The 27583-nt window shown below is 38.8% G+C and overlaps 1 protein-coding gene across 1 annotated transcript in view; it reads left to right on the forward strand.

The window, feature by feature from the left end:
• Positions 1–27583, forward strand: part of TRPC4 (transient receptor potential cation channel subfamily C member 4) — a 144151-nt gene that overhangs the window by 82370 nt on the left and 34198 nt on the right. Inside the window, exon 4 of the mRNA XM_026108354.2 lies at positions 19917–20253. Coding sequence (XP_025964139.1) covers positions 19917–20253 — 337 coding nt within the window. The remainder of the gene's footprint in view (positions 1–19916; positions 20254–27583) is intronic.

Raw genomic sequence — 27583 nt, forward strand, 5'->3', positions numbered from 1 at the left:
CCGCTGCTGACTCCTGCGTCTTCCCGGCACAGCACCTCGCTCCGTACACCTGCCAGCCGTGCTTTGCTCCACTCCTAACTGCAAGGCACTTGTGCTAAGCCCAAGACCTTCAAATAGCTTTTGTTATTTCAGCTCTCAGTAACTGTGCTTCTAGCATTAAGAGCTCATACAGTCATCTAACTGACAGAAGAGTTTTCAACTTCTTTTTTTCTGTTTCTTACTTCCCAGAACACTCTTAAGCAACCCATCTGCTCTCATATATCTTGGAGGCTCCTAAACTGCCTTTTGTCCTCCTTTTCCATATCTAACCTTTCTATGCCTGTACTGGGAGCTACTGGCCTAAGATACAGTGACTGCTTAACCATGACATGTTTAAATAGTTAGCTGGCTGAAACTTCTGCACACAGTTTCAGTGGGAAATTTTCCCCCACTTGGCAGAACTCCCTCCTTTAAGAGAACTGATGATTAAAAAATAAAACAAGACAGTCAAAGCAAATGTTTTAGGCCTGTCTGTTTTATTCATTTACCTCCCCCTTGTTCCATCAGATATCCATAGGCCATTCTTCTTTTCCCTCTCTACCCTTTGTTTTTACTGTAGGCCTTAGTAATATAAACATAAAATAGTAAAGACTTTCTTCATCCATTGCTTCTGTGAATATGTACATCCATTATCAAATACAAGATTTATGAGAAGAACAAACTCCAGTTATATGATCTCACTCTTACGCCTCCCAAGAGCTCAGATCTTTATTCAAACTTGCAAGTAGAGAATAAAGCTTTCTAAACTTGACAACTCCAGGAGTTAAAGTAGAGCATGTCAAAGAGCTGGTGTGCATGGCACTGATATTGCAATCTGGAGCTTATGTTTGTGAAAGTCATGTAGCTTTAAAGTTTGCCTACAGACATGTGAACTTCTAGAAGCTCTTTTGTACTGAAAAGAAAATGTTCACACAAAAATACTAACAAGTCCTTCTTGCAGAGGCAGTTGGCTTTCTTCTGCAAAGAGCAGGATGACATTCCTCCCCACTCCAATCCGTGTTCACTAGATCATCCTCAGTCCATCTCCTCTGGCACGGTCCAGCAATGTCTACCACTCTCCTTTGATCCACTTCCTTCTAACCTAAGACTTAATAAATTCTGATGAGCCAGGGAGGGGAAGGAGGAGGAAATTGCCAGCACTCTAATAATGCTCATTTGAACTTTGAGCTTTCCTCGATAAGTCTGAATGCTAGAAATAGCTTTCAGTTAATAGTTTGGATTGATGGAAATATCTGAGAAAATTGGCAACTCCATCGTTGATTATTTGGACACATAGAATAAAGCGGGATCCTCTAATTATATTTTTTTGATACTATCTCAACAGTTCTCCCTTGTAATGCATTTAAACATCTTTCTTCTTTTTTTATGGGCATACTCCAGGAATCCCAGCATCCAAATCTATTTCTTCTTCACTCTTTGTCCCTTTTTTTCTAAAACTCTCTCCTCTCCTTACTGGATTGCAGTGGCTTCTGTGTTCTTTGCCCTATCCACAAAGCCAATATTCAAATATCCCTGGGCCCCATCCACTCCCACTGCTTTTGCCTCCCAAGAGGCAAGGCTACAGATTTGTGGCAGCAGGAGGTAGAGAGAGCTTGAGACAGGGACAATCTTTCCATATGCTGACCACTAGAAATACAGTGTCTCAGACCACTGCAGTCTCAGGTACTTCTATTGAATGCTGCATCTTGTTTTCGCTAATTTAGTGACTCCATCTTGGGAGACAAAGCAGAGGAAACAGGATCTCTATACACAAAAATCTTTGTAAAGACACCAATCATGAAAGGAAACCTCTCATTTCCCAGGCTCAGTTACAAGACAGGCAGTATGGCTAAGTAGACTTGGCAGTGGGTTTCGTTCCTCCCTCTGCTGCTAACGTCCTCCATGATTTTGAAAAAATGATTGAATGTTAGATTCACAAATGGAATTTAGCTATCTGCAGCTTCCATCTAAAACTATAAGTATGCAAACTCCCTAACCATTTAAGGATTTAGTGAATAATCATTTGGGTAGCTATCTGCACCAGCTGGCTATTCATGCAGTCACCAAAATCTGAAAATGTTGCTTGGTGCCTTGTTCATACCTGAGCCCCAAAAGGATTCCCAAAGGGGAACCTGAACACCCTTCTCTGTCTAAGGGAGTGTGACACCAACGCTGCTGCTCCCTGAGAGTGCCCCAATTCATCCTGACTTGGGATAATCTCAGTCCTTTCTGATGAAGCTGAAACGTGCTTCAGATCAGACTGCAAGGTGGACTTTGGGGCACACCTGACCTACAGTCTGTATGTAGCTTCAGGGCTCTGGCATCCATTTCCACTTCAGCTCCCTAGGTGGATCTTAGGCCACTGTGTTTTCCAAAGAACCTAGTGCTTTGATTTGTGTGCATCAGCACACCTTCAACCACTTGTTTCCCTTTATTACTGGGACTATAAGATCTTCAAGATAAAGACTGCCTATTACTTACAGGTTTTCTGCTGTGTCCAGCACAATCAGGCACAGTTATGCATGGGCGTGTACATGCTGTTGCAACATCATGATAGTGATAACTACACTGTAATGCTGACTGCAGCCCCTACTGCTTCTGTGCTTCTGTGCTCCTTCATTTCTGTGAATAAAAGTTCTTAACTTGCCATTACAATTTTGCAAAACGTGTAAATAGGATTATGCTTTTTGAGGGCAAAACTCCAGAAAACTTTGCTGTTGTTAGTTACAAACAGCTTCAGTTGTCTGGAAATCAAACCATCAACATCTGTTAAGTACTGAAGGAAGGATTAAATAAAATAAAACAGAAGCATGCTGTTTTTACTGAAGAGTTGTGAAAAGCTCAGTAGTTTTGCTGCTTTATGAAATTAGTTTTATTTCATTAGTATGACTCACAGCTATGAAATAGAACCTTTTTTTTCTGCTTCTGTGTTGCTTAACTTTCCTGATATTTTCACTTGCGGTTGTATAGCTCTTGTTTTATAGGACCTGACACAATTTAAAACTAACACAAAGGTATGTTGAAACAGAATAAAGGAGAGCACTGGACACTTTTTTTTAAAATTATGTTTTACTTTATACAATAAATTCATCCTTGCAATAATGGAAGTAGAACAATTAACAAGTTATGTGTGCTGCAAGGTTTCTGCAGTGACAAAAGAGCAGGTCTGCTCATCTGGTACTGCTTTCAGTTTGCTTTATTTTTTCTACATAGGCAAAAGCTCAGCAAATCTGGGAATCTGGGAAAAGGAATTGAGATTGTAGACTCATCTTGGGTTTTCACTTAGCATTAGAAGAATTCTTTTTCAACAGATTTTCCTTCTACAATAACACATATTTTCTGTGTCCTGCATTCCTGTGTAGATGTCTCAGATATCCTTGGGCATCTCAAAGGTGCAAAACATGTATGAATCGAGACCCCTTTAGGGTCTGCTTGTTGTTGTTTAGAGGTAAGGAAGGTGTGTGATCTCCTGTAACAGTCAGTAATACAGTCAGTAGGATGAGCATGATTCAGCTGAACAGTCACTAGACATCAACTTAGTTTCTTAAACATAGTTAAGGCCATCTCAAATTATACTAGACACCTATCTGAGACATATAAACAGAGCTAGCAGATATGACACAAGACCTACAGGGGATATACGCCCTTCTGGACAAGAAACTGGAAGCCAGAACACTTCAGGGCATCTGAAATGGCACTAGATGTCTGTATGCAGGTAACTGAATTGTATCTCCAATTGTATACTTCAGGGCAATCTGAATTTGTTCCTAGCATCCACTGACTGTATTAACTATATAGTCACTGATAACGGGAGTAGGGCACATTTACCTATAGATGCCTAAATTTAGACATTTCAATCTCAAACAGAATACCTAGCACATAGCAGTCATGCATGGAGGGGAACAGCCACTTCCAGAATATAATTCTCTTCACCTAGTTGTAAATGAGATTATTTGTACCTTGGAGCTACCTTTTCTCCCTATTGACTAGTGAAGAGAAAACCAGGTAAATATGTTATAACACTTTTTCTATAGCTAAATTTATAATGGAATTAATTCCCTTTTGGATGTCTGGTTTTGCAGCATTCAGAGTTTCTCTGGGATGTTGTCATCTGCTAGTGATAGCATGGAGGAAAATGCCTTTTGACACCATCATTTTATACTGTCACTTGCCCCTCAATACTATATACAACAGCATGAGAATTTTTTTAAGAGAACACTAAGTCATGCAGTTGTGTGATTCTGTAAGGACCTTGACTAGCCAGTCATGCTTTGTCACTTATCAGTATTCTTGACCAGTTCCATGCAGCTATATATCCATTCTGGAGGGATGCATTGCCATATTCTCCACACAAATGATTGAACAGGATCTCAACAGTGTCAGCTACTTACGCTTATGTGTTTCTTTGACTCATCTCCATTTCTTCTGACACAATGGATCTACCAATATTTCTACCTAGCTTTTTTTTTTTTTTAATTTTTTTCATTTTTGGCTTGATTTCTGTAATCTGCAGGGTCTTTGCATAGGGTGATTTATTCTTTTTTTCTTGCTTTAATTCATGTTCTGCCATTCTAATTTGATATTTACTCTTTGTATTAATTTATCAATTTCAGATACTCCACTAAAGAAAAGTTTTGTGGAAGGATTTTAAGAAAGTGAAAGGTCTTTTGCCAGGGACAGGCTCAGTCTTGGTGAGCATTTGCAAACAAGAAGCAAGGAGATGAGGAAGGAAGGATGTTATGGAAAGCTTTGAAGAACAGGGGAAAGCCAAAGGCGAATGAGTATATATAAGAGCAGAAATGAATTCAGAGTAGAACATCCTCTGGCATGTTCTTTATTATAGGGTCCTGGGCACTGTGCTTTAGGTCATCCTGCCTGAGCAGGGATGTTGGACTAGATGATCTCCAGAGGTCCTTTCCAACCTCAGCCGTTTTGTGATTCTGTGATTACATTAAATCATGACTTTTTTGCTTTGACCGTGTTTCATTCCTGAATGATATTGTAAAATATGTGTAGGTCCCTAACATACTGAGGACAGAAATGACCAATGCAGACTATCAGCAAGTAGAAATTGCTGAATTTCTAGAAGCTGCAACATGGCTGTGCTCTGTTGCCCAAGTACAAAATTTGGCTCATTATTTTTTTACATGGCTGAAGAGGAAGAGGGAACTTTTTACTTTGCCTGCTGTGTAGAAAAGATAATAATATTTAATTAGCAGGGTAATGTATTCATTTAAATTAGAGACTGTTCTAAATAGGTAACCTTAAGGGCTTCATTAGCAGCTCTGTTATGGTTCACAAAAAGACATGACTCAGTAACACAGCATTTGGCATTGAGCCAAGCTGAAAGTGTAACAGAAGTTAAAAAAGGTTTGACACAATATTAATAGAACTATTTCAGGGCTTGGAATCTTTTTTCTGTCCTAATAAGATGAAGAAGGAAACTAGAAATAACCATTCCTGCAGAATGTTTGTGCTATGAGGCCCTGAGTCATTCCACCTAGCCTCAAGTATTTAACTAAGGTACCTATCTGAGGAGCGTAGCCTATGGTCTCTTCATGGTTGATAGGAAGAGACAGACATCTCCAGACAGCAATTCAGGCCATCTAAGGATAAAATCATTTTTTGTAGCACCTGTAGTAATTCTACTGATTGCAGAGGGGGCATGGGTTACCCAGATTTGTTATACAAAGAATTAGTAAAATTCTTTAAGAAGAATAGCACATCACTTCTGGAAGGTAGGTAACAGTGGTTTTAAGGTAATTTTTGGTGGTCTGGATATTCTATTGCTCTGAGAAGTGGAAAGGCCTCTCAAGCTGAGACAGATGAGTCTCCAGAGCCTGTTTACTGGAAGCTATTTGGCAGTTTAAGATACACTCTCCCTTTTGATACACCACTTGCTCTGCAGGGCTCTGCCTTAGTAGATGAGTTCAGAGCAAAACTGAGTTTCCAGTAGAGACTTATCTATACTGTTTATTCAGTCACATACTCAGACGTGGGCTTAGACCAAGCTTTAGAGTTTTTTGGAGGGGAAAATCCTGAACATTTTATTGCATTAACTGTCTTGCATTAGGTGTGAAGTCTCATTCATGCAGTCTGGACAGGTCCCTGAAACATAACTTCCCTTTCACCCTCATGACCCGTGCAATTATCTTACAGAGGAGCTGGCAATGGGTCCTTGAAAGATAGCTTTACAGGGCTTGTAGTGTGTGCACAGGAGGCATCCTCTTCTCAGCAAAACCAAGTGTTTGGAGGCCACCATCATGCCATGTCAGGACTTGTTTACCAATATGCAGAGAATAGATGATGATTTCAGTGTTCATCCATAGAAGTAAGGACCATGCAGAGCTGCATTCCAGAGGGAAAGCTCAGAGAAAAGCCAAGGATGAAATTTTTCCTGCTTCAACGTTATGTACAGTGTTAATCCAATAAGGATTTGCAGTATATTCAGTCTGATGGAGAAATCCTCAATTTTACTGGAAGTTGGCCAAGATAAAATGGAAAGTTTTACAGGAGATAACTACTGTTAGAACTATGACAGCTTGCAACATTCCACTTATGTTTAGCCTTTTCTTCATCATTATTTCCAAAGCTGGGAACGTGCAGTAAGCTTATTCAAAACCAAAGCAAAAATCTTGAAATAAAAGGAAAAAGCTCTTAAATATACGGAAAATTCTTTTCTTTCATTGCATGTGGCCCTATTCTCAATAAAAATATGTTAGTCAAATGGCATAAAAAATAAGTAGCATAATCACACTTGAAAGAAGAGAGGTAATCATCATTTCTGTTAGTCAATTACGTTTAGGTCTTCCTAACCTGGCTGTGGAAATGGCTCTTTGTTCTGTACTGAGCCTTGGCAAAAGTGGTCTAGGAGTAGGAGTACTTTTTGTTTTCAGTAACAGATCTTTCCAGGTATAATCACTCCAAATTATTGTGTGCAAATAATGGTTAAATAAGAGCTTGTCGATACTTAAGATTATATTTAATCGAAGTAGATCTGTTTTTAAAACTAAATGTTCTATTGCAACTTTTGCAGTTAGAATATACATACTCAACCATAAAAACACTGCTCTGACACTGACTAGATTTGCGGACAAAGGGATGTCATTTACCTCAACTTTAGCAAGACTTTAAACACTATTTCACGCAATATTATTGTAGTCAAGTAAAGATGTTACAGTCTGGATGAAAGTACAAGAAGATGAGTAAAAAATTGGTTGGATGACCTGGCTTAGAGGGTTATAGTTAATGTGTCATACTCTACCTGAAGGCTGGTAAAAATTAAAGTGCCACAGGGGTCTGTACTGGGAGCTGTCCTATTTAATATGTTGATCAGTGACTTAGAGGAGGTGAAGGAGTGCACTCTCATTGAGTTTGCATATGACACAAAATTAGAGGGACCAGGTGACATGCTCAAGGGCAAGGCTGCCATTCAGAGAGACCAAGACAGGCTGGAGGAACGGACCAACAGGAATCTTGTGAAATTCAACACAGGCAAATACAACGTCCTACACCTGGAAAGGAAGAGCACCCTGCAATGACACAGGCTGGGTCCTGCCTGGCCAGGGAGCAGCTCTAAGGAAAAGGAGCTGGAAGTGTTGGCACCTCTGGTTGCACATGACCAGATGAGAAAGAACAGTAACCTAGGCTGTATTAACAGAAGCACAGCCAGTAGATCGAGGTAAGTAATCATCCCCCTCTAGTCAGCACTTGTTAGATCACATCTGAATACTATGTCCAGTTTTGGGTCCCCCAGTACAGGAAAGGCACTGACAACCTGGAGGGAGTTCAGGGAAGGGCCACTAAGCTGGTTGGGGTCTGGAGCACTTGGCCTGTGAGAAGAGGCTGAGGGAGCTTGGCTTGTTCAGCCTGGAAAAGAGACAGCTTTGGGGGGACCTAACAGCAACCCCTCAGCACCTAGGGGAAATCACTGAAGAGATGGAATCAGGCTCTTCACAGGGATGTATGGTGGGAGGATGAGACATGCCAGTCATGAGTTGCAGGAGCAAAAGTTCAGGCTGGATATAAAGAAAACCTTTTTCCCTGTGAGGACAGTCTGGCAGTGGAACAGGTTGTCCAGAGAGCTTGTGCCATCTCCATCTGTGGAGGATTTCAAGACTCAACTGGATAAAGCCCTGAGCAAGCCGATCTGATCACATATGCTCTGAGCAGGAAGTTGTACAAGAGACCTCCTGAGGTCACTTCCAACCTTAATTATCCTATGATCCTATGACAGGAACTGACATTTCATATGCATTGTACCCAGTGTCCTTGGAAGGATCTGTGAATTTGTCACCAAGTGGTACAGAGGATCTCAGATATTTGCCTCTCTTTTTGTCTTATTAAGAAATCTGGCCATGTTAGTCTGTCCCATATGCTTGCCAGTATATGTCATGGTATTCCAGCTGAAAGCGTAAAGAGGGGAACATTTTTGCATCTTCCTAATTCTTGTCGCCTCTTAAAGGTGAGAAAGAATATTGTTGTTGCTATTAATATTGCACTAGCACTCCAGGAATATTTAACTTAACATCTAGTTCAATGTGTTTGAACTATACCAAGCCATAGTGCAAAGGGTGGATCAGTATAAAATTATTTATTACAGCAGAAGACAGAATATGAAATATTTCATTTTTTTCCCAGGGGTGAAACACAAATATTTAGTAACAGAAGTAATATTAGTGACAATAACTGATAATTAATACAATGAACTATTTAGAAAATGTAAATTATTTTTGATCTTCCAACATGTTACTAATTATCATGCTATCACCTCAAAACAGTTAGGCAAAAATGATTATCCTGTAAGTTTCAAGTGGAAAATTAAGGCAAAAAAGTTACCTCCTTTCTGCTTTTCTTCCCTCACAAATGCAACTTGTACAAATTGACTATAGTCCTAACACAGTAATTCTGCCAAAATAAATATAAATATTACTCTCCCAGCCTTAGGTCCTTTGGCTTGTATCCTCACCAAATTTCCCTGGAAAAGCTGGGTTTTGTAACAAGTCCAGAAAATTCAGTACTTCAGAAAAAGAAAAATATTTCCCTCAAACAGCAATGAGATATATCTGTCATCAGGTCTTCTTTGGAAAACAAGATGTGAGTTTTTGCTGTCATAAGTGGTCATAGTTTGAGAATTAAGCGTTCTGTGTCATTTCAATGCATGAGGGGATTTTACAAAAACCCTGACATTAGATTATCATTGAAATACTAAAATGAAGCACTAAAGGAGCTTGCAGTTAAAAGTTACAGTTATGCTGTCTCTGTTTCCCTGTGCATTTATGATATAGTTTAGTTAATATTATAGTTAAGTTACCCAAGCACAGATTGTTTTGGCTGCCATCTTTTCTGCCTTTCACTGAAGTGTTTGGATGCTGAATAAATCAGTTTTGTGATGACAATGGAGACTGGAATCAAAAGCGCTGCAGCCTCTTTCAGGATTGAACCCAACTGATGTGGAGTAGGCAGCAATAAGGAATAAGAGGAGCAGAGGTTTCACCATCATTACCTCACCAAGGTGGTATTTAGGGAGTAAATTTAAGAGGAGTGTTTGGTAAAGAAGAGATCTCGTTTCCCTGACTACAGCATTTGATCGGATTAGTATTAGGCCCTTACAGCTGCAGGCTGAATGCTGTGGAGAAAGATAGGCACTGAGCACTGGTCTAACCCAGGAGGCATCACCCAGCCTGCCTGTGGGTCAAGGCAGGAGTTCTCCTGCTGCCTTATTTCATTACAGCCTTTATGTTCTGCTCAAGTGCAGGGGATGGGAAGGCTACATGTACAACCTAAATTTAAATTGCACTTCATATTGCAACTTCAGTGTTTTTGCTGGTCTGCTTGGGATATTTTACTAGTCTACTGCTATTTACTTATCTTTTACTATACAGTAAGTTCCGTTATCATTTATTATAATAACTGCCTTAGTTTAGAGCAAATTTCAGTTTAGGGAACCATGATTTCATGCATGTGATCAGGATACATCTGCTCTAAGACAAAAGGCAAGTGCAAAGGAAATGAAAGCGAATATTCCTTCAGAGTACTAGTGACCTGTAATTCACAAGGGTTAAATATCAGCTGTTCCTTAGAAGCATGCCCTTTCTGACTTGCTGGAGCAGAAGCTGGGGCATTCATGCAGGCAGTGACAACATCCTGGGGTATACATTTCTCTGCTGGTGAACAATCCGTTGTGATTTCTCAAGGAAGAATGTGTCCTCAAATCCTCAGGGACCAAAACGCAGCACTTACTTATGCCATTCCATATACATAATATGCCTCTTCCACCTCTATCGCTTTTTGCAAATAGTCAGTTTCTTCCACATTTTTAAATAAAATACACTTCTTTGCCTGGAACTATAATCCAACATGTTCTTTGTCATCTCCATATGAAATGTCTGTGGAAGCTCAGCAAACAAAAGTATCTGTGCCTTCTGAGTTGTGAGGTGTCTGGGGGTCTGCAATCAATTTTAGAAAAGCCAGTCTAACACAGAAACATATCACATAAGTAAGTAAAACCTTGTACAAGGAACTGGTCTTAGAGACTTTGTACTGCTAAATAAAAGCAGACCAAGGCCCATAGCCTGAGACCAATTGACATTAAGGGACGCAGACTGAAACTGGCTAGGGTGAGCTGCAGATTTGTTTTGCACAGAGCCAGCTGGAGAAGTCAAAACTGGAGATGGAATAGCAAATAGGTAGTGTAGATGATTGGGGCCCCATGCTTAAACTCAGCCACTATTTCATTTCTCAGTGTAGACATAGCCTGAGCATCCCTAAAAATGATACATATGCAAAAGCACAAGTAAAGCAGACTTTTTATTGATTCCTTCATTTTTTCTGCTCTTACACCATGAAAGAAACCAGAAGTGTTCAGATGTCTCTCGGTACTGAGAACACTGAAAGTAGCTCCAGCATTTCATTGTTGGTACCAATTCCTACTGTTAACCACAAATAGCAGAGCTTCACAAGGGAGAAGAACTACTCAAGGACTATTGCTTTTTCTCCAGGCTGGCAGATGTCTGGTACACAGAATTTTATTACCAGCTATAGTAGATATCTTCCCATTATGGGAAAGCGCAAAAGGGAGGAGTATTTCTTAGGTTTGTTCACAGGAGAAGGACGTTTTCTTGAACCACAACCTGTCCCAAGTGTAAAGAAGCTTTTGGAGAGCAGGGCTTTTGACTGAGCAATTATACTCCCTGTAATCCTTTCCAAGATTCATATTCTATGTTTAAACCACAGAAGCTGCACACGTGGCAGCTGTCAGCTGGCCATCCAAGAACAGTTCCTCTGAACTTACATAAGGCAAAGCTGGGAAGAAAGTTGAATTGCACAGATAATGAACTAATTGAAAACCATCATCTCAGAAGGCCAGAAGGAAGGTTTCATGAAGGCAACACTTGTAATACTGACAGATATTATTTATACATGTGCTATAGACTCACTATGAAACACACATTTCTCCTGCAAATGGTCTCAGAATAACGCTCCCTGCATGTCATTGCCAAAGACCTATCATTTCAGCTTAGTCCTTATGCAGTAACTACGTGATTAATTTGATTTCTCGACATTTAACATTCTCAGATAAACACATGGCCAAGTTAAACAAGAGGAACAAGTAAAAGATAAAAAGTATCTGAAGAGAAAGAAAAGCAGATTGAGTGACTATATACAGTCTGTTCATGTGTATTAATGAAACTACAAAGCCAGACCTCCCTACAACATGTTAATAGAAGATTTTCAAGAGAAAGTATGCAATTTATTGCTTTCTTTAATTAAAATACCTTTGTAATCAGTCTGTGTTTTTATTTTTCCCTGACGCCTAAATTCTGCATTCAGCCAGCTTCAAATAAATATTATGCTTTCCAAGATAGATCTGGATTCACACTGATTTCAGGGAACTTTGGCATCTTCAGTTCCACACAAGCTTGACATAATAAACAGCCAGTTTTAAAGAAAGTGGGAAACCTTGGAGTTCAACATGACTTGTTTGCTGGATCTCTTATCACTTGGCTAGAACAGCATAAGCTTGGAGTCAATAATAGGATCTGTGCTCATATTCATTTTTCACATCAGGATGCAGGATAGTACCTCATGTGCTGAGCTAACAGAGTGAAAGCTAAATTTGTATCATGATAAGGGAGGGTGATTTCTATTGTTTTTTCAGGAAAAAAAAAAAGAACAGCTGATTTAAAAATCAAATAACTTGACAAAATATCCCTTCAAGAAGGGTGTCCCTGCACAGACAGGTAAATGGCCTAAGAATGGAGTAAAGGAGATAGGAAAAAACACAGAATAAGAAAGTATTGTAGTTGTGTTTCCTACAATTATCTCTACTTTGCTCAGATCTGAAAGGATGTCCAAAAATGGAAAATGAAGCTAAGGATGTCTTCCTATCCGCTTTTAGCCCCTGCAACAAACTACATAAATAAAGAGTGATACCTATAGAAATTTTCAGATGAACAAGTATTACCCAGAAGAGGAACCTAACTTTTTCAGTCCTTTCCTACCCTTTCCTCTCTCAAAGCTATTCCCAGTTATTTTTTCTCTCGTGAAACTTACACTGCCTTCTGTGCTTCAGTTGCTTTCCAGACATTTACAACCCCCCTCATGAACTTTGAGAGGTTGGTTGACTGATTTGTAGTTTTTCTTTCTGGCAATATGGCAGCTATGAAAAGTTGACAAAATGGTACAAGCTGGATATGAGGGTACTCCTTGACTCCATCATAGAGTGAGATTGTAATTAACTCAAATGCTAACTCATTCTGGTTGACTAGTTAATGCTTAGAAGCCTTTCGAATATAAAACAGAGAAACAGCTTGGATGTAGGAAACGTTACTGGTAATTGCTGATTCGTTCAGAGTTTGTTTCTTTAAACAGTCCCCAGCTCACAGGAGACTATTCTTTCTGCAAGTGGCTATTTATTCCAAAAGCAGTTTTAGGGAATAGCATGATTTACATGAACTATATGCTATGAACAGTGTATGTTATTTCTACTTGTTTTAATAAAATATAGTCACATAGAATGTGTACTACTTTCAGTCTATAAAAAGGAACGTGTACATTTGAGATTATAAACGTTCTATTTTCTTACTGAAAATAAGAAATAATGTCTATTCTTTTATTGGTTAATTTATTTTGTAGAAACTATTAGTGCAGACAACAGATTTTTATTCTCAGAGGTATCCAAAGACCTCTTCAGGAATAATAGGATTGAAGTGATAGAGAAGTAAGCAAATATTTTGACTGTTACATTTTTTTACCTCTACATGATGCACAGATCATTACAGTACAAATGCTTGGAATACCTGAAGTAGTTTTATTTATTTGGCAATAATACATCTCAATGATATGAAGTAGACAGGCTCTGCCTGTGTTCAAAGGGAATAACCGGTTGTGAAAAAGGTCTAAGTAACAACTAGTATTCCCAGGAAAGTGATTCAGCCCTAAATAAATAAATTCAAAGCCATAAATACAATTACCCTGGCACTTATGAAGAATTTTGTTTCCACAAAAGATGCTGCCTAGATTAATGCATTAGTATATGTAGGATCATATAAAAATATTTGGTTGGAAGATACATCTCAAGATCACCTGGTCCAACTTCCTGCTCAAAACAGGGATAACATCAAAGTTAAATCAAGTTGCTCAGGAACTTGTCCAGTCAAGTTTTGAACATTTCCAAAGTTGGAGATTCTGCATCTCTCTGGGCAGCCTCAGGAAGAATATTTTCCATATATCAAACCAGAACTTCCCTTGCTGCAGCTTGTGACCATACTCTTCTTTTCATTGTGCACTCCTGAGAAAAACATTCTTCTGTCTATAACCTCCTTTTCATCAGTGGAAGACTGCATTTAGCCTCCCCCCTCCCTCCCCCGCCCCATTATTCTTCTCTTTTTCAGTCAACACCTTTTTGTCTCCTTGCATATCATGCGATCTAGCCCCATAGCCCCTTGGAGGTGCCCCGTTGGACTTGCTCCAGTTTGCCATTGTCTCTCTTGTAGTGGGGGGGGGGACCCAAAACTGTACACAGTACTCCAGATGTAGTTTTGTAAGTGCCAGATACAGGGCAATAATCACTTTCCTTGACCTACTGACTACACCTTTACTAACACTGCCCAGTGTGCACTGCATGAGCCCACTCACATTGACTTGTTGCTCACTAGTGCCACCAGGTCTCCTCTGCAAAGCCACTCTCCAGAGAGTCAGTCCCAGCCTGTACCATTGTGAAGAGTTATTCTGCCCCATGTGCAGGACTTTACATATAAATATCAGTCTCATTTTCTCATTTGCTTTGTAAAGAAATACATCAGCTAGATGTAACAAAACAGTGATCCAATGTAACGGACAGAAAAAAAAATCATATTATCTCTGCAGATACTTCTTTAATTGCTTTTCCCTACAAAAATATTTTGAATTGTGGTAAGTCTAATACTTGCACAGAATTGAAGCTAGATGTACTTTACCAGCATTGAGGTTTTACACACTCATCCCCAAAACCACCAACTGGTTCACAGGGAAGTCTATCAAAGCTATTCATGCATAACTAGTTCTTAAGAGCTACATTCTATTTCAGTGTCCATTGCCTTTTCTAAGCAATTAATCAGAATCATTGCAATTATAGATAAGTCTTAACTTATTTAATAGATATTTAATAATTTTCTGTGTGTTGATTCATTTTACTGAGCACTAGCAGTGAAACAAATGAAGAGCCTATGCTTGTGTTGATATGACAAAAAGGAAATTCAAAATGTTCAAATTAAAAGCTGCAATCTCTTTGTATAATAATGTTCATTAATCCTTTCAAGGAAGCATTTTAGAGTCTTCACTTTTAAATTTTCTCTTCCTTTATTTTCTTCCTCCTCATACTCTATGTAAAGCAATAGGATAATTATAATAAAAAAATCTAGCATCGTATTCTAATCTTGGCAACAGCAGTGTGAACTCTAGAATTTATGATGAAGGCATCTATGTTATGAATTTGTTTTGTTATAGGGAACTGATCTGGATCTGATTGTCCTAACAATATATGAGCTGGTTTGCTCTAGTGCTCTGATCTCCAGTGAGCTAGCTAGTTCCCCTACTGATGAAGCTGCAGGCAGAACAGAAGGAAGATGACCTGGTGGTCTGCTTCCTACTAAAATCATGATCATGATGCTAGTCTGTTCCAGATGGCACTAGACTTGAACAGGATAGGCATGAGAAGATTCACAGTAATTGGGGCTTCTGGCCTGAGGCAGAAAACAGACAGTATAAATATACCCAAAGGAGTCCAGAACATAGTCACTAGCTTTTAGAAAGGAAAATGTAATGCTGATCCAGTCAACCAAGTTAAACCACTTACTTAAACTGCAATTATAAGTTGTTTGCCTTAATGAGCTAGTCCTCCTAGAGTTACTGCCTAAGTCCACAAATATAATCATCAGTGGAAGATATAGAGAAATAGTGTACTGAAGATGTAGTGACCTCTCTAGAGCGTGAAACAGTCTACCAAAATCAGGAGTCTGTTTAATGAGACTGGACTTGAAACTGTCATTTGTGCCAAGCAAATATACTTTTCACTACTAGTAGACAGAGAATTTTGACATCTAAGTTTGATGTTAAAATAACTAGAAAACCTTGAGTTTTCATAAAATATCTGGGAAAACATGAAAAATAAAAATGTTCTAGAGAGAGAAAAAGTCAGTGGGTTTGATTCATGCTGAACTGGAGTACAACCATTGCAAAATGTGTATGACAAAGTAGAAGACCTCAGTGCTAACATTTCCTACCAGTTTGGATGGAATTGCAGTGCAAAACAGCACAGTGGAGAATCTGGTATGTGGTTTTATAAAATATATCACTAAGAAACTTTATGATAATCATTAACTTTGCCTTCTGTCCCCCAAAAGATCCTCTTTAACATTCACCTATTAGAGAACGATATCAGGGATAGATCTTTGTGTTGTACTGTACAGTTATGCCCACCATATATAAAGAAGTCAAAAAGGAAATCATTTTCCTTTGAGCTCTTTCCATTTCTAGATGAGACATCACATTCTTTTTACATGTGATATACACTAAACCACCTACTGAGCTCAGAATGAGAATTTAATCTGGATCTTGGATTTTGTTAGACTGCTTCATAAGTGTAAAAATGAATGCTCTATTATACATGCTTTTTGATATCTTTGTGTAGTTCATAATACGATGAAATAAGTACATCAACATGATAATGTGCTACAAAGAAGGAAATTATTACGACTGATGCAAAATACATTATTTGTAAAAAGACGATCTATACTTAATAGTATCACTCACATTTTTTATTCATGATTTCTGTTGACCATAGGACATGCTAGAGTATTATGGAAAATTATAGATCAGATTTAATCAGCAGTAAAAATGAAATTTGGGATATGAGTATGCTTGATTATCACTCGAATCAGACTCTGCTATTACTTACATCAGTTTGTTGATACAGTAAACAATTTCTGATTTTCACCAGTCTCAGGGAAGAACCAATTCCCAGGATCACAGCCAAGAGAATGAATATGAAAACATTTTCAGAGGGGCAGGCTCTATGAAGGATCTAAAGATGTGCAACCAGGAATAATCATTACAGAAAAATCCCTCACATAATTAAAAACTGCTGGAAGCCATTGTAATGTGAAAATAAAAACATGCTGATTGCTAATTATATGGAGGCAATGTCAAAGTCAAATAACATACAACATAATTCTAACAGTACAAAAGATACTTCAAATACCTCAGAATGTAAAATCTGCAGTTAAGGAAGAAAAGATATACCACAGTGAAAATATTTTGGCATAGGCAGAGCAGAACTGGCAAAATAATGTCACAGCGTATTTCTGTTTCCGCTAGTTATAAAATATTTGTGTAAAATATTTTTTAAAAATATTTTGTAGGCCCCAGTTCACCAGAGGACTTATATATGTACTTAGCTTTAGCATGTGATCGTCCTAGATGGGGTTCCATAGAGATGGCTCATAGTGTATATATATATGGCTAATAGAACTCAGGATCATAAAGAAAAGGCTACAGTATTTTGTTGCTTAAGGAAATTGTTCACTAGCCTTGCCAATAGTATTATCAGATAAAAAAAAAAAAAACAGCTTGAAACTGGATATCTGGATCTCTCAGAAATGCAGTATATCATTTGCAGACACTTTTTTATAGTTTCTTTTATAGACCCTTCCCTGCCCTACAAGAACAGCTTCCATACTGAGAGTTAGGGTGAGAATTACCTCACCCTATCTCTGACAAATTAAAATGGTCTAAGTTAGTTTTCCTCTATAGTCAGAGGATCCAACTAGTGATAAGTCTGTCCTGCCGCACTGTAACAACCACAATTTGAGGAAAAGTATGAGAACTAATTTCTTTAAAAAATCTAGTATGAAAAACTTACTCTTTGGTAATTATGCTTTCACAATTTTCTGAACTTACAGAAAAACTTCCTGTATTCTGAAAGTCATCCTTGTCCTTTACATATGTCATGTCATAGCAGTACAGTCGGAGCAGGACAGGGTCAAATTTGGGTGTTGGGAGACAGAAAATAATATTTCTAGCCTGCTCAGAAATTCTTGGTTTACACCTCCTTTATGTATTGACGTTCAATGTTTTACCTTTTATCTGTTTAAAGATTAGAACTAAGTGGCTACTCCCCACCTAATGTGGAGCTCCCCTCCAGACAGCTGACAGCAAGCATTTTCTCCAGACTGCACAAGAGGGTAGAATAAAGAGCATCAACAGTAAAAGTGTTCTTTGTAATCTCAGCAACCCAAGTTACCTCTCCATCAGTTCTGGTCTACCCAGTTCCAGAGCAACCCAGTACTTGGTGGATGCTAGAAATCCTCCTTTTACATAATTTCCTCCACGTTACAGCAAGGGGAATTCATTCTTTTTCAGCCAAGCTCGGTGAGGAATAGGCTGCCTACTTATAGCACTAGCCTTTTAGAAGGCTATCCATTAGAAGAGTTGTTCCTTCATGTGGATCCCCAAAACTATGACAGCAGCCCCAAGGTGTTGAGGAAGTGGACAGAGGCAAGACTTAGGAACTCTGTTTTTAGAAGGTGAGAGGATATGTATTAGAAAGGTGTTATGAAGAAGTGGAAACAAACATGGATCTGTTGGATGCTGGGAAGAAAGAGTAAAGTATTTCATCTGGGGACTAGTATGAGTTAAGCTTGTTCACTAGTTAACCTAGACACTAGTCTGTGTCTACCCAAGCAAACTGAAGCGAAAAATTTTTTCAGGAAGACACCCATTAAAAAGTTGGCAACAGATAAGTAAGAAACCATCTGCTCTAATTGAGTGCAGTATTATTCTAGACATTTGTATCTTGAAATAAGCATCCTGAAACCTTACGAATGCATTTTTCTTAATGGAAGAGAACATTATGTTACTCTTCTTTAAGGTTATTTTCAAGATCTTACAGTATGAGCAGATTTTCTTTTCTTTCACAACAGTTGAGGTCAGCTTTAGTGCTGGTGTCTGGTAAGCAAACATGTCTCTGTTAAGGACGTTGGCATTTCATTAAGATACAACAGGTTTGAATTTGGCTTAGGTCAAGATTTTCGGACAAGATCCAGACATGTATAGAAAGATGCATGCTGACTTTCATTTAGTTCCAGACTAAATAACATTTTCTCCTGGTAAGAGTCCCAGTCATTTCGGGAACTGTTTCAGAAGTTACCTATCACTCATCCCAAATAAGAACTTGGTCCCAGTGGTTGTAAATGTTATCAAAAGCATCAAATGCAAAACTAAGTGTGTGTGATTAGAACTCAAATCAAATTTTCAGTGCAAATGAACTATTTTATTATTTAGTAAGTCAAGCAAGTTTCTGCATGGCTGTATTAAGTCTTCAACTGTTGATTTAATCCAATGTATGCATGTGTGTAATGTGAGAAGAAACATGTTTCTTTTCCTTCTGTTCTCTAAAAAAAAAAGTCTGTCTGTCTTTCATGTTGCTTCTTTTTTATCTCTCTTATCTCAAGTCTAGCATGGTGCTACTCTATGACCCCTTTGTAAAAGAAAGCGTTTGGAAAAACAGGTACTAGTGATCAAAAAAAAAAAAAAACAAAAACAAAAAACCTTGGAATATACTGAAAGCTCTTCGAAAAGCTAGATGAAAAATATGAAATATTTATTGACTTTTCATTTTTGTTGAAATAATTTTTAAGGATCACATTTTAAAAATGGGAAGTAGATCATGGAGAACAGACAGACCATAAAAGATTGTACAGGATAAAAATGTAACCTGACAAAGATTAATGAAGCAAAACAGCACTGGTAACATTAGTGCTTAGTTCATATTGTGCAAACATTATGTAATATTCTGTAAGAGTTTTGTTTTGTATTCAAGTATGTAAACCTGTTTTTTAGAGAATTAACAGGGAACATACTGAGGATAGTTCATTTTTGGCCATGAAACTGAGTTTCACTGTTTGCAGATCTCAATTATGCTTTCGTAACAAACATCATGCTTTTCATTTTTATAATGACTTTCACTTGATGTTCTGCAAATTCTGTACAAGTGTTGCTGGATGAATAATGGAAGTATTCTTTGCAGACATGTATTTGAATTTGAAAAAACATTTTGAGGTATCTGTGTTTTACAGTCCCTTAGCTCCTTCTGTTCTTTAGTGATGGGAAAGCCAAGCTTTATTGTGAAAAGTGAATTTTGGGGGCTTCATACTATGCTTTTCACACTGAAGGAAGGGTGGTCTGACCCAGTCCTGCCTTACTGGTATTACCAGTATGAGTGAATTTGCACAGGCTGTGGATTTTTTTTTATATCTACCCAAAAGCCACTCATTGTAAGGGCCTGCAACCAATGTAGCATGGAAATAATTTAATAGCAGTAGTATAGAAATAACTGTCTTCCTTTCTTCTCTCCATAGTTTGTTGCCCAGCCCAACTGCCAGCAGCTGCTCGCATCCCGCTGGTACGACGAGTTCCCTGGATGGAGGAGGCGACACTGGGCTGTGAAGATGTTGACATGCGTTGTGATAGGACTCCTTTTCCCAGTCTTTTCCGTGTGCTACCTGATAGCTCCCAAAAGCCCATTAGGCTTGTTCATCAGAAAGCCATTTATCAAATTTATCTGCCATACTGCATCCTACTTGACTTTTCTGTTCCTGCTGTTGCTTGCTTCTCAGCATATTGACAGGTCTGACTTGAACATGCAGGGACCACCACCAACCATCGTCGAGTGGATGATATTACCGTGGGTCCTGGGTAAATGTATTACTAAAGAAAATACAATGAAAAGTGTTTTGACCCCTGAAGTTCTGCTAAGCATTCCTGAGGCAGGAAGATACATTACAGCATTGTACCGTATAGTATTGTCCTACACTCCAATACCTAGGGAGAGTAGTAGACTATTCAGGTAGAGTTGTGTCCTGAAATGTAACTATTGATAATCTTTTTCATATCTGTTCTCTCCAGTACAGAAATTGTTCAGATTCTTTTAAGTGTCTTTTTTTTTTTTTTTTGTAGGCCCATCTTTGAAAAAGGGCTTCTTTACTTCTGTGTATTTGGCAATTATTTTCATGTAATAGCATGAGGGACAGTGCCATGTGCAAAGTGTTATCACTAACCTCAGTTACTTATGAAGGTAAAGCATATTTCTAATATCACCGACCCACTTATTGCAAATAGTGTTGATCCAGTGCATATTTTCATTAAAATATGCATGCAGAGCCATTTTCTGTGCAAAATCGTTGATGAGAACAGGTCAAACAACTTCAAACAATATTTTCTCATGAGAAGGAATGAGAGAATCCCCTAGGATTTTTCTAAGGGGGAAAAGGATTATCCGTCTGTCCTGATAGTTTAAAATAAACATTTCAATTTGGGTTTATTGAAATCCTATTTTGTTTGGATCATGTAAACCTTGAATGTCTGATTGTGTGTTTGCTCTGTCCTACTGGATTGCACTATCCTAGGTCCTCTCTGTCCTTGCCTGTCCTCCCTGTAGATGGTATCCCTCTTGGCATGCTTCCCTGTTGTTCCTTTCATTCAATGTAAGTTCATCCCTAACGAAGCTAGGCCAAATATACCTGGTCTGGACCAAGATGAAATTGTACAAAGAAGGATATGATTGTTTTAATCACAGGAATTTAAATTTGATAACTTTATTCAAATTGTCATCACATAGACAAGTTCATGTACACATTTTTTTGAAATATTGTAATGGGCTTTTAACACTGCTAGCTTCCCATTAAGATTCCTCTTCTCTACGCTTTCGTGACTTTTCCTAGACACCTGGGCTTTTTTAGAGCAACCAAGCTGACAAGGCTCTTGGCATCATCGATGATATAATTTATAGCGTTGAATTTATAATACACTAATTGGCAGTGCCCGATATTCCGGAGGACAGTGAGTCAGTGACTTTTCTGCTATATGTTTCTCAGTAGAGCACTTTCCCACTGAGGGGAAGCAGGAGGTAGGACTACATCTGTCTTTCACTTAAGCAAACAAGTCTGCATGACCTAAAACCCTATGTCTGTACTCCTACTTGTTGGAAAGCTCTCGGAAGGACTTGGCTTCCATAAATGAACTGCCTTCTGGGATTTTCCCCATGATAGCACAGCATAACACAGTCTCCACCACCAGCCTTCACTATAAGGTGTGCTGTCCTTTGCTAGGTAAATATTGCTACTAACATTAAAAAACAATATCTAGTGTTATTATTGGAAAGGAATTAATCTGGCCGGCTAATCAAAGCACCATTTCATACTGACATGCCAGCCTAACTTCAGCGCATGAGATTCACTTTTAAATATCAAAAATATCTCACCAGTAAATTTGCTCAGTTTTGTACCATCATGAAATAAGGAACCAATACAAAGCCCATTAGTTTGATACATTGCTTCCTTAGAAATAAATGCTCCAACACTGGGGCAAAGCAGGGGTCTGTTCTGCACTGTCCTACACCTAGAGGTGAAAGTAGCAGCTTTGCTGTCTGGCATTCCAAAATACCAGGTAGTGAATATCTGCCTGCCTTTCACAGTATCTTTGGATTAAAGGATAATAGGAACAAATGCTGACACACAGACCGTTGACACTCCAAAGTAGGTTGTATCATTAACCTAATTTAAAAAAAAAAAAAAAAAAAGGAATTGAAGTCTAGAAAAAAAAGCAGTATTTGAGAAAGGCAAAACAGGATTAATACCTGCAGTGTAGCCTCATATGGCCAAATTATGTCACTGCTGCTTGTGCTAAATAAGCCTTTTCTCCACAAGCAGTACAGATCAAGTAAAATGAACAGCTGGCATACAGAAATATTCACTAGCATGAATAAAGATCAAGACTCAGATAATATGTAGTCAAACAGTTTATGGTTAATCTATACTGTGATGCTCAGAGAAACATGTGCTTTCCAAAATCTCTTGCATCTAAAATGATATATTTATGATCCCTAACCTTTGGCTGAAAGGCAACGTTGTGTCAAAGACATTTGCTCATAGCCTACAAAGGGTGGCAGAAAAAGCAAATTACGATGTTGCCTGTGGACCGGCTGGTCCACTCCAGAGATCTCTGACTAAGACCACAAATGATGGACAACTGAGTGCATTTTTTTGTAATGCCTTTAATGGTTCCATGTTGCTTCCAGTTTCAAGCTTGTTGGGTTCAGCTTTCCAGTGTCTTTATCCACACAAATAATAAGGCCCAGGATTCATCCATTATAATTTCAGGAAATTCATTAGGTACCAGAGCTTCTTCTATGATCGAAGGAGACAGACAGGCATCTCCACAGGACCCTTCAGATCACAGATGAGCCCCTGAATGTGTCCATTTCTCTTCACTAGCTGCAGAGAGAGCTGAGAAGAAATAGGTCCTAAATGTAGTCAAAACATCTACTACCAAATGCTGTTTGCATTTTCACATGTGTACAAATATGTATGGTCCAGCCACCTGTTAATAAACTAAATAGTTTTATCAAGTCATAATCAGTAAGCTAAGGGCGGTTTCCTGGCCACAGTTTAACCTGTCATCTCATCTCTATGTACTATGCAATTAAGCAGTATCCTTAAAAACAATAACTGTAGCACTTGAATTACACGAGGGAGCCTAGGACAGAAAGGTGCATAGATATATATTTGCATTATCTAGATGTAGATGAAAAGTGTTGAAGTGTGAGACAAAGCTAATGCAGCTGTAGAGTTATAGTTTCACTCAGAAATTGGGAATGTAACCACGTAAACCCTTTGCCCAAAGCAAAGGTTATCTTGGAGCAGCTACCACACCTCAAAGCTATTAACATATTAAACAATAGAATTGTTTTTCTTTCCTTCATTAAAATAGCTCCGCATGTAATTTGCATTTTAATTGCTACCTCTCTTAATATGAATAGGGAAAGAGGAGTTATAGCTTCCAGGCTTCTCTTCAACATGAATTTCAGCATACATATACCTCATAGAACCTAAGAAGGTTCAAAATTGTCCATAACTATCTAAGCTCTCCGAAAATCAAATAGTAATTAGCATTTGCCTACTACTATGTAATAGAAGGGTGAATGTACATAATTATCACATATTAAAAGTGTCATTAGAGTAGGAAGCTCAGAGGAAAAACCTGTACTGGGTTACATTTCCATGGAGACTATCAATTTTATATTTTAAAAAGTCACTTAAGGAAACTTTTGAATTATTTTTTTTCCTGTACACAATTAGATGATTACACAAGTGGTGTTACAGTATGTGGTGATTATCTGTGGAATAAGAAGTCAGTATAACAAAGCTAATGCTATAACTTTAAGAAACATTTTTGGAGATATCTCCTGGCAAGAGCAGGAATCTGCTGTCCTGGCATTTAAACAAATGTAAAAATAAACAAGATTTTGCTGGTAAGGAGAATGAAATTGGTTCTTCTTACTAGCTGTTAATTCAGATCTCCCAAGTGCACCAGTTGCTTCACAGTATGGAAACATAGACCTGTTTCTTATACTGAAGAACCTATTGCCTTTGAAAAAAGGAGTGAAAAGAGCAAACCCATAGGTGAAAGAGTGAGGAAAAACAGTATTTTCCACCAACCAGTTCTCAAGTGGCCTTTTAGCATGATAAAAGTGATGCGAAGGGGAAGTGAAAAAAAGCCCATCCTCACCCTCCATGTGCCTTGACTGCAGCGCACATAAGGATCATGTTGATCCTTATAGACTTGCCATAACTGCTCCAGTCTGCTCTAAATCCTAGCCTCAGACATAGCAGTGTCCACACTAAAATGTCTCTCGGTGGACAGTCGGCTTACCAGGGAATGCTACCCAGGTCAGCTGAGAAAGCTGACAACCAGTTGCATGGATTTGGTGCTTAGCAGATGTGTTTAAAAAGCTCTTTTGCCAGTTGTTCAGAGTGGCTGTAGCAAAGCACATTTTGGGGTAAATTTGCTTTGATGAGATTTATGTTCTTTTATGGGCATCTTTAACTGTTCATCATAATTATGTTGTTCAGAATATTGCCTGGGAAAGGAATGCAGCCTTACTGGATCTTTTTTACAATGTATTTCCTGTCCATTCTTTCTGTCAGAATGGTTCATACAGATTGTTAGAGTATATGAATCTATAGAGAATGTAGATGTCTGCTAACAGTGAAAACTACATGCATTTGTGGTCAAAAACTTCTAAGCAGAATATGTGGAATTGTACACTCTTGTTTGTACTGAGCAATAAGTACATCTAAAATGATAGCACATCATAACACTTCAGAATGAAGTGTGCATAGATGTGGCAAACACACTGCACAACACAAGCTAAATTTGGTCAAGAAAGCTGTGTGTAAAAATTGAACAGTTAGTACTAATTGAATTGTTCCAGGGAGCAGAGATAAAGGATAATATGGCCAACATGATGAAATAGTACACACTGGCTAGTGGTGACAAATACAGTGCTGTGGAAGAAAATAAGCCCAGACAAAGCTTGAACACAGTTTCAGACAGAAAGAGGAATAATGCACATAATGACCTCTTGAGGCCACCTAGTCCAGCCTACTGCTCAGCACAGGCTAATTTCAAAGATAGATCTGATTGCTCAGGCCTTGGTCCAGTCAAGTCTTGAAAATGTCCAAGGTTGGAGGTTGCAGAGCCTCTTTCAGCAGCCTGTGCTCGTGATTAACTACTGGTGAACTGTTTTTCCTGGTATCAAATTGCAATTTCATATGCTGTAATTCATGACCATTACCTTTTGTCCTTCCACCCTGCACTTCTGGGACAAGTCTGGCTTGATCCACTCATAACCTGCAATTTTAATAGTGGAGGACAACAGTTAGTAGATCCCCATTAGTCTTCTCTTCTCTAGGCTGAACAAGTCAAGATCCCTCTTCTTGTACATCATGTTCTCCAGTCGCCTCATCAGCTTGATGGCCTTCCACTAAATTCACTCCCATTGGTTAATATCTCTTTTTTATTGGGGGTCCCAAAACTGGACCCGCGTGTTGTTTATTTAAGCATTGGGAGAGCCACTTGTTGTCAGGACTGCCTGAAGCTTGCCATAACAGGAATTTTCACTCAGTTGCTTTCAGCTTTACCAAATTTAAAATATTTGAGATGAGCATTTTCTATGTAGATGATTTTATTCCTTTGTTGTTGTTGCTGTTGGCTAATATGTGTATATTTGCATGTGTAAAATTTATGTAGAATGGTCTTGCCATTTCCAAAAATGAGGCCAAAGAAAAATACCTCGTTTGGATTATTACAAAAAGATCAGGAGAATTTTTCTTTGGGAAAACTTTCAGTAGTGCCATGACCTCCAACTCAATATGGGTGGCCTTAATGTGTTGTTGCTATTCCAGTAAAAATTTACCCTAAATTTGAAAAGCCTTTAGAAATGTCTTTCATCTAAAATGGAATTGCAGGCTGTGCTTCAGCAACTGAACGCCATCCACAGTGTCATAATCAGCCATAATCAGTGGCTCTTAATCACAGTGACAGAAATGTGATCTCTGGTTTAGGCAATTCCTAAACTTAGCAAACCTGGAAGTTGGAAGAGCCTTTACTTTTTCTTCTGTGCTCAAATCCTTTCCCTAAGCATTCAGTATCAACTGCAGCTGAGTCAGGGCTTAGGCTAGGTGGGTCATTGCTCTGGCCTGATCTTTACTGACCTTTTACAGTGTATAAATAGAGTATAGAAAATAAAGGAAATTCCCTTCCTTAACAATGACTGTTTGAATGTTCATTTTTCAAACACGTTTATTAGCTATGACAAACTTCCCTCCCACAGGCAATGTCTTAGAACTGCAAACAAGCACTCTGTTTTTACAATATGATATAAAAAGATCATATATAGGCAAGTACTCAGCTGAACAAGATGTTTTAATGTAGCCAGAATATTTTACTGTTGGAATCAGACTTTGACAAGATCCTGATAAATTGTTTGAATCTCAGTCCTGTTTACAATTGAGTACCGTTGTGCCTGCTCCGCTAGTATTGAAATATTTCACATTTTAACATTACAGTCATATAGCTTAACAGATAAAAAGGATACAAAAGGCCTGCAGTGTCTATTCTGCAAAGCCTAATTTTGATGCCTTTGCTTCCTAGTAGGTGCCCCAGCAAGGAGACACCTTGATGGTTGCCAGATACTTGATGGGTTTTGTGACTTCTTTAATCATCTTTCTTTCAGTTTCCCTTTCTCCTGTTTTTAGCAGGAGTAGGGAATGTTTCTCCCCACCACCCTTATGCCTTCCCTAGCACTCTCCAGTCACGGAGGTTCAGTCTTCTCAGGCTGAGAAAGGACTCAAATGCAGATGTCCTATCTCCTTTCTAAGTATTTTAGCCATAAAGCTGTTGTGCCAAAGGCTGACACTTCTCTTGTGGAAAATATTTTAAGTGCTTCAGGAAAGGAAGGCATTTCAGACACTGAAACTCGGTCTCACAGAGATGACTGATGTCCTGAGATAGGCTCCTAAGTGATGGGGAAACCCACTGTTTGATACTCATTCCTCTTTCCAGTTCCTGCTGACCCTCTTGGCCAAGCTGTCCTCACACTCAGCATTCATAGGTTGTGGACCTCAACCAGGCACTTGAAACTCAAATTTTGCAATCTGTGGGGAATTAAGTGTCTTGCTCTGCGAATTCTCTTTTCAGTACCATGCACCTAATTTAAGCCATTGAACCACAGAGTATTTCAATCGCTAAACCCCTTCATGGGACTGGGCTCCCAGGAGTAAAGTTTAGATCCTCAGGGTTAAGACCTACAAATCTTTACGTGCCTATTAATAAAGGAGAAGGGGAAGGGCGTAGCTTCCTACACCCCTCAGTGTCGCTTCTGGGTTTGCACAGAGCTGCCTCTTTGAGAAAGCCAAACCTGAGCTCTGTCTTAGCGCATGGGCCTAGCGTATGAACCCCCTTGCCCCCTCATTTTCTGAAAGAGACCCTCAGCCAGCATGCAGTAGGTCCAGGGCTGGATGGTCACATGGTAAGTGTGCTCCCTGCAGTCGCTCTGTGGAGGCAGGAAGGGCGGACTAACTGCCCAGGCAGACACTGACCAGCACAAGTAATGCAGAGTTGCTCTGTGTAGGGCTCTGATAGCTTTTGAGCAATGCCATAAGGCCTTCTTGTGCTTCACAGACCA

The sequence above is a fragment of the Dromaius novaehollandiae genome, chromosome 1 (genome assembly GCF_036370855.1).
Source record: "Dromaius novaehollandiae isolate bDroNov1 chromosome 1, bDroNov1.hap1, whole genome shotgun sequence".
Taxonomy (NCBI): Eukaryota; Metazoa; Chordata; class Aves; order Casuariiformes; family Dromaiidae; genus Dromaius; species Dromaius novaehollandiae.